We start from the raw sequence: 8712 nt of genomic DNA, 5'->3' as shown, positions 1-8712 counted from the left end.
GATTTTTGTGAAAGTATTTTCTCTAATAGTTTTTTTTAGAGAATCATTTATTAAGAGTTATCTTGACAGTGATTCTAAGAAGTGTTTTTACCCTAAAAAGATGTTTTTAAAAAAAAAACGTTGAATGTTTAACAAAATTTAGGAAATACTATTCAGATTTTGAAAAATCATTTTTTAGAAAAACACTTAAGATGAATTTCTGAAAAATAATATTTTATGAGAAAACATTATTATTAAAGAAACTTTGAATATAAATACTTTCAAGCGCATTCTCACTATTGTTTTAAGAGTGTTTGAAAATAATTGTAGAAAGTATTTCTAATATCTTTAATACTTGAAAGATAAAAAATTTAATGTTAAAATATTAAAAATACTTCTAAAAATACTATAAACACTCGAAGAATTACAGGTGATTTTTTAACTTTTTAAAACCCTTGTCTAAATTTTATCTTTTTTTTTTTTTTTTTTTTTGGTCAAAAATATTTTTTTAAGCTAGAACAAGAAGTACTCTAACTTTAAAGAATCCTTACCCAGCCGTTAACGTTTTAAACACCGTAGTTACTAGGCCCTACTCTCATGCTATTGTTTAAATAAACAGGAACACTTTTGTTACTTGGTGCTGGAACGCATTAGAACTATAGACAAAACAGAAGATTCCATGGTTTTATTTAGGCACCAAACCCACTCATTCAAGCATATTTAAATTTAAATGCAGCCGTCCATGAATAAACAACAGACCCATTACCAAGAAGGTGATCATCCTTTTTCAGGGTTGGTTCTTGAAAATTCAAAATCAGTTAGCTGAAGAACAGAAAGGAAAAGTGTTGGAGTGTTACATCTCATATTCAAAGCATGGAATTAAATAGAAAAGAAGAAAGATTTAAAATAGAAAGCAAGTTAGATGAGAAGAGTTAGTTGGAAGAGTTGTTATTTTAGTTTATTCTTTACTCTGTTATTGTGTCATTGGTGTATTATAAATAGGACTCAAGTCTGATGTAGTTTTTCAATTTTTTTTAGTTTTTGCAATTCATTTTCCTTTACGTCCTTTGTTTCTTGGTGTTTTTCATCAGTTTCAGATTCTTCTGATTCTCAACATGGTATCAGAGCCAAACCCTAAAGCTTCCGCAACCTAAATCAATCAATTTCTTCTCAACTTCTGCCTTGCGAAATTCTGCTATGGAATTCTCGCATTGATTGTCTTCCGGCTTCTTGCATTTTCTTGAATAAATTCTTGAAAATAAGTTCTAGTGATTCTCCTCTTGTCAATCCCTCTCTTGTGCATCCTTCATCTAATTCTTTTAATCAGCCTCCTATCAATCCTTCAGATGACTCATCGAGTCCGTATTACCTACATCCAAGCGACAATCTTGGTGCTTTGTTAGTATTAGAAATCTTCAATGGAGAAAACTATGTTGTATGGAGTCGTTCGATAGTCATTGCATTGACAGTAAAACACAAGGTACAATTTATAGATGGTTCAATTGTTTCTCCTTCTACTGATCAACTTGTTAAACACACAGCATGGTTAAGGCCAAATAATCTGGTTCTTTCTTGGTTGATGAATTCCATTTCAAAAGAAATACGAAATAGCTTGTTGTTTATGGTATCTGCTATTGATCTTTGGAATGAGTTTAAAGTCAGATATCTCAAGAATGATGGACCAAGGGTTTTCCAACTTGAGAAATCTTTGAGTTGCATCAGTCAAGGTGCTTTGTCTGTTACTGAATATTTAAGTACCTTTAAGACCCTTTGGGATGAGTACATTAGCTATAGGTCATTTCCAACATGCACTTGTGGCAAGATGGCAACATGCACTTGTGAACTTTTCAACTTCCTACAAATCAGACAACAATCTGATTATGTACTCAAATTCTTGGTGGGGCTAAATGATTCTTATGCCTCTATCAGAAGTCAATTGCTGCTAATGGTTCCATTACCAAATGTCCAAGGTTTTCTCTCTACTGCTTCAAGAAGAAAGTCAGAGGCAACTCACAAACTCTGCTACATATAATGAGACTCATGCTTTGATGCCAAAGTAATCCAATCAGCAGAATTACCGGCCATAATCTTTCAAGGACAAACCAAAGAAATCTGCCCTACACTCTACTCATTGTGGCTATAATGGTCACACAATGGACAAATGTTTTCAACTTCATGATCCCCTGGCTGGAATGGACCAAAGGGAAAAAGAAATATGGCTTCTGCTCATGCTGCCATTACTACTCTAGAGGTCCCCAATCAAAATAGCAATGAGCAACAAAAGTTTTGTTTCACTCCAAAGGAATTTCATAAACTAATGGCGCTTGCAAATTCAGTTCAACCAAATTCTTCCAATCAGAATAATGTCCAACCAGCTGTTAACCTTGTCACCACCTTTCACTTTTCTAGTAAAGTTCAACCCACACTTAAACCAATTTTTTTTTCTTGTAATTCTGTTACTTCTAAGCCAAATTCCACTTCATATTGGCTTCTTGATACGGGTGCAACATACCATATGATTTGTTCACCACTTTTATACCATTCTACACCTAAACCAATTAATGCATCCATCAATCTTCCTAATGGTACTACAGTTCCAGCCACACACATTGGTACTGTATGTCTCTCAGATTCCTTATTTTTACATAATGTCTTGTGTGTTCCTATTTTTCATTCAATCTATTATCTGTTTCCAAACTCACTAAACAATCTAATATTTCTCTTACCTTTACTGCTTCTCATTGCCTTTTACAGGATCAGTCAATGGAGAAGATGATTGGGATTGCTCTTGAAAAAGGACTTTACCATCTGATTCCAGCTTATGAATCAACATTTATCACTCTTGCATGGGCCCTCTCTCTTCTACTGAACAATCGCCATGCGCTAAAAAAAGCACAAGCAGAGCTGGAAATCCATGTGGGAAAGCATCGCCAAGTGGATGGATCAGATATAAAGAACCTAGTCTACTTGCAAGCCATCGTCAAGGAAACATTACGGCTGTACCCTCCTGGGCCACTTTCCCTGCCACGTGAGGCCATGGAAGATTGCACTGTGGCTGGCTTTCACATCCAAGCTGGGACGCGCCTTTTGGTTAATCTCTGGAAGTTGCATCGTGACCCCAGAGTCTGGTTGGACCCTTTGGAGTTCCAACCAGAGAGGTTCCGGACAAAGCATGCAGGTTTGGATGTTAGGGGTAAAAATTATGAACTTCTACCCTTTGGTTCAGGTAGAAGGGTATGCCCAGGAATCTCATTTGCACTGGAGTTGACGCATCTGACGCTAGCCAGACTGCTTCATGGTTTTGAATTGGGAGCGGTTGCAGATTCACGGGTGGATATGACTGAAAGTCCTGGGTTGACTGCCCTCAAAGCAACCCCACTGGAAGTCACAATTGTTCCAAGGCTACCTTTCGAGCTCTATAGTTATGAAGCAGCATAGAAAGTAAATAATACTCTTATGTGAGCCGGAGAGTCCCCTAATTAGCCCAGTGCTTTAGTTTAGGGTATATTTATGTTGGTGTGACTGACTATGAATTGCCGGTGTAGTGGGTGTTCTCCTTTCTCATCTTCTCATCTCAAATTTCATCCACTTGGATAGTGATAAATTTCCATCTATGAGTAATTCTTTTTGCATTACTTAAAATATCTTAAGCCTGTTTTTGAGAAAAAATAAAAAATAAAAAACCATGCCTGAGACTAAAAAAAGAAAAAAAAAAAAAGAAAAGAAAATGCATGGTTTTATGTTCTACGTATTTTAACTATTTTCGTTTATTTTAAAAAATAAATATAAAAATGATATATGATAATAAAAATAAATAAATAAATAAATTACTAACATGAAAGTTATTTAAATTTTTTTAAAAATATTTCAAGTTCTAAAATAAAATTTTATTCATAAAACATCAAAAAACAATTTTAAAAAACAATTCTTAAATATCATTTTTCATAACTATTTTTTAAAACACTTCTCAAATACAACCTTAAATTTTGAACTCCTTCCAAAACCAAGTTTCGATGATGCTGCAACTTATGCTTCTTCATCATTTGGAGTGCCTACTCTTGACTTATTAACACATCATAAAACAATTGATCCTGATTTTCATAGTAAAATCATAAGGATTAATTGGGAAATAGTTAACTGTACAAAGCTGCAGCCTGCAGGCCCTCATGATCGACCTGCACTTAGCATTTTCTTTCCTACAAGATGAATACAACATTTGGCAGCAAGCATAGGATCATCATGAACGACCTATTGAAATCAATATTATAATATCTTATATTAACTGAGCATCCAACCCACCACCACAACTTAGACAACTCTAAAGAAATTAGAATCCAATTACTATATTATTGGTAGAAGGTTGGAATCAAATGCTCTAAATTAATAATTTCCCTTAAGCGGACAAGAGGTTTTACATGTTCACATATATGCCATACAATCTCATGGAATATTTCTAATATTATAGATCGGATTCCAAAAATGTATTTGTCAATGTTTTTACTAAAAATGGTTTTTTGTAAAAGTATTTTCTCTAATAGTCTTTTTCGGTGAATCATTTATTAAGAATCATCTTGGTAATGATCCTAGGAAATGCTTTTAGCCTAAAAATTATTTTTTAAAAACATCACATATTTGATAGAATTTAAGAAATATTTTCAAAATTTTCAAATTATTTTTTAGAGAAATACTTCATGATTTTTTGTAAAACAATTTATGAAAAAACATTGTCATTAAAGAAACTATGAGTAGAAACACTTTCATACAACCGTCGGTGTTTTTCTAAAAAGTATTATATGTGACTTTTTAGTCTAAATTTTATCTTTTTTTTTTCAAAAATATTTTTTAAGCTAGAACTAGAAGTACTTTCTAACTTTAAAGATATTTACATGACCGTTAACGTTTTAGACACCGTGGTTACCAGGCCCTACTATCATGCTATTGCTTATATAAAAACAAACATATTTAAATGCATTAGAACTTTAGACAAAACAGAAGATTCCTTACTTTTATTTAGGCACCAAACCCACTCATTCAAGCATATTTAAATTTAAATGCAGTAGTCCATGTATACACAAAAGACCCATTACCAAGAAGGTGATCATCCTTTTTAAGGAGTTTTGGGCCAAAATGGGCTTCTTCATAAACTTAGTATTAAAAGTGGGCTTCTTCCAAAACTATTGTTCAAAATAGCCCCCATCAATCCACATAAGCATAAAAACCATTTTTTATACTATTTTTGTTTACTTTCCTAACTTCCCATCTCGTTCTCTGTTCTCTGTGTAATTTTTTTCTTCAAAACCCTAGCCCCACCAATGGGCCACTGTGAGAGAGACATTGTTGGAGCTACAAAGCATCACGGTTGAGGTTGGTCCCAATCTTCTTTTTGGCTTATTTTATGTAAAGTTTTTGGCACTTTCCCATTTTTTCCCCATATCGGAATCTCGGTTATCAAATTTTTTTTTTCCCCATTACTTTTGCTTTTCTATTTTGTTTACGTCCTTCACGGCTATTTTAGCATAAATGGTTTGTTATCATCCAAAGATTGAAGCCCTTAAGATGCAGATGTTTGTTGAAATTTCTGGGGAAAATGAAATTTTATGGGAAAAAAAGAACAGATCCGTGATTCTAATATATAGGTTGTGTAAGATAAAAAGGGTAGATCCTTCGTAGAAAGAGGAGTCCATATCACTCGAGGTTTGCTTTACCACCAGCTAAAATAAATCCCTGGATGTTAGAGGAAATAGCCTAAAAAAAATAATGGGTAAATATTTGTGCTAGTAAATTTCATCAAAAAAATATTCTTTTCTTCTTCCCTATTTTTAAATAAACAACAACTTTCTAATGGGTAAGCAAACTAGAATCAAAGATGAATTATATTCCTATTGACTATTTAGATATATACCATGTGCCATTCCCAGAACCCCCATATACATTTTTATCCTCACGATTATTACAGTCACCCATCTCTTCAGACCTACCATCAGTGCAACACCCTACTTTTTCAGACCTACCATCAATGCAACCCCCTACATCTTTAGACCCACCATCAGTACAACCCTCTCTTTCTTTAGACTTACCTTCAGTTCAGGCCCCTACTTCTTTAAACCCACCATCAACACAACCCCCTACCTCTTCAGACTCAATATCAGTACAACCCCATACCTCTTTAGACCTACCTCCATTACAACCCCCTACTTCTTTAAACCCACCATTAGTGGAGATTGACACATCTACTCAACTAGATTTACTGTCAACCATTCCGAGGGTAGGCAGGACCTATGTCAACCTAGATTGCTACCTCCACCACCACCTCTATTTTCAGCTCCAATCCTATCACAAACATATGTTCTTCATGTGTCACATGCAGTACCTGCTACAGTTAGACAGGAGTGTCCAAAAAGGAAGAGAGTACCAGTTACACATAGGTTCTCTCCTTGTGAAAGCATGTGAGATTATATATGTTTTTTTTCCCACTATATTAATGTTTATTGGGTATTTTTTGTGACTTTGATTTAACTACTAAAAATTACATTTTGCAGTAGACTTCTTCTAATTAATTTCATTAGCTAATTTTGTCAAAAAAATCTATATATGACAACTACGGCTTAAGAGTATACTATTATTTCGATAAAGATAAATTTGACATAATACAAATAAATTAATATCTTAAAAAATAACAAATTAAATATCTTAAATTAATAAATTATACAATTTTATATATTATTTATATGTTATATAAGTTTATTATTTAATATTATTAATTTATTAATAAATAAAATATTCATTTATAATATCTTCTATTTATCAATTTATGTTTGTTAAAGTAATACTAAATTCTTAAGTTTAAATATAAATAATTTATTATTAAAGTAAATATCTTTAATTTTAATAATAAATGTAATTAATAGTTTTTAATTAAATTTGAAAAAAAAAATTATAATTGAAATCTCAGTTAGCAACTGCAGCTTAAAAGTATACTATTATTTCGATAAAGATAAATTTGTCATAATAAAATTAAATTAATATCTTAAAAAACAACAAATTAAATATCTTAAATTAATAAATTATACAATTATATATAATTTATATCTTATATATATTTTAAGATTATTAATTTAGTAATAAATAAAATATCCATTTATAATATCTTCTATTTATCAATTTATGTTTGTTGAAGTAATACTAGATTCTTAAGTTTAAATATAAATAATTTATTATTTAAGTATATTTTTTTATTTCAATAATAAATTATAATTTAACAATTTTTAATTAAAAAAAATAATTGAAGCCTCAATTGATAATTGCGACTTTAGTTCAAAAATGAAGGCGCAGTTGTCAATTGAGGTTTCAATTTAAAAATGAAGCCTCAATTGGCAACTGCGACTTTATTTAAAAAAATGAAGCCTCAGTTGCCAATTGAGGCTTCAGTTTAAAAATAAAGCTTCAGTTTAAAAATAAAGCCTCAGTTGACAACTACGACTTTAGTTCAAAAATGAAATCTTAATTGCCAATTGAGGTTTTAGTTTAACAATGAAACCTCAGTTGACAATTACAATTTTAGTTCAAAAAATGAAGCCTCAGTTGGCAACTGCGACTTCAGTTCAAAAATGAAGTCTCAATTGTCAATTGAGGTTTTAACTAAAATGATGAAAAAAAAAATTTATAACATGGCACCTACGTGCCACCAAAGAGGCTAATTTGAATATAAGTTTCATAAAGTGGTTAAATCCTATATATATTTTTTTTAATAAATGGGCCATTTTCACCCAAAACTCCTTTTTCAGGGTTGGTTGTTCAAAATTTAAAATCAGTTAGCTGAAGAACAGTAAGGAAAAGAACAGAGCTGAATTTGCAGAAAAGTTTTTTTTTTTTTCATTTTCCTTTTCTAAGGATCTTGGAATCCTTTTCCTAGTATAGACAGAGCATTAGAGGTATATATATGGTAGTGGGAAGTGATTCTTCCCCATAAAAGATTTTTTTTTCTATTGAGTCATGGGATTCTATCTTCAGCTTCAAGGGATCATACTTTTTAGCCTTCTGTTTGCTATCATCTGTTTGTGGTTGATTAAGGCCAAAGGGAACAGAAACAGAGGCAAAAGGGCACCAGAACCATCACGGGCATGGCCTTTAATCGGACACCTTCATCTTCTACGAGCAGGCAAGCCCCAACATCAAGCATTTGGACCCATGGCAGATAAGTATGGACCAACCTTTTGCTTTCATATTGGCCTGCGCAAAACTTTGGAGGTTAGCAGCTGTGAAGTAGCAACAGAATGTTTAACTACCATGGACAAAGCATTTTCCACTCGACCAGATCCTTGGCAGGAAAGCTCATGGGCTATGACCAAGCCATGTTTGGCTTCTCTCCTTACGGGCCATACTGGCGTGATGTAAGGAAGCTGACCTCAGTTGAGCTCCTCTCAAACCGCCAGCTTGAGTTACTCAACCATGTCCGGGACTCAGAAGTTAAGCTTTTCATCAAAGAGCTCTACGGGCAACGGATACAAAATGGGGACAGGCCTCTCTTGGTCGAGATGAAGGAGAAGTGTTGGCACCTGGCAGCAAATGTAATGGTGAGCGCGGTAGCTGGGAAATTTTGGCACCGTTACAAATGACTATGAGTCAAGACGGTGCCGGAAGGCCCTTGGCGATTTGTTATATCTTTCGGGGATATTTATTGTTTCTGATGCAATCCCCTTCCTTGGCTGGTTGGACACTGTGAGAGGATATACT

General features: G+C 33.2%; 2 protein-coding genes across 2 annotated transcripts; both read left to right on the top strand.

Moving 5' to 3' along the window:
* The first annotated feature begins 1084 nt into the window (after positions 1–1084).
* On the top strand, positions 1085–3515 carry LOC117911840 (xanthotoxin 5-hydroxylase CYP82C4-like). The gene is made up of 2 exons (XM_034826261.1): positions 1085–1459; positions 2734–3515. Exon 2 carries the CDS (start codon positions 2743–2745, stop codon positions 3415–3417), a length of 675 nt encoding a protein of 224 aa, XP_034682152.1. The 5' UTR covers positions 1085–1459; positions 2734–2742; the 3' UTR covers positions 3418–3515.
* Positions 3516–8160: 4645 nt separating this feature from the next.
* On the top strand, positions 8161–8712 carry LOC117911114 (cytochrome P450 CYP82H23-like). Its single transcript, XM_034825315.1, has 2 exons — positions 8161–8217; positions 8250–8712. Exons 1-2 carry the CDS (start codon positions 8167–8169, stop codon positions 8592–8594), a joined length of 396 nt encoding a protein of 131 aa, XP_034681206.1. The 5' UTR covers positions 8161–8166; the 3' UTR covers positions 8595–8712.

This window comes from Vitis riparia, chromosome 3 (genome assembly GCF_004353265.1).
Source record: "Vitis riparia cultivar Riparia Gloire de Montpellier isolate 1030 chromosome 3, EGFV_Vit.rip_1.0, whole genome shotgun sequence".
In the NCBI taxonomy this organism is placed as follows: domain Eukaryota; kingdom Viridiplantae; phylum Streptophyta; class Magnoliopsida; order Vitales; family Vitaceae; genus Vitis; species Vitis riparia.
Note: the sequence above shows the minus strand (reverse complement) of the source record. Positions and strands in the feature narration are given on the sequence as shown.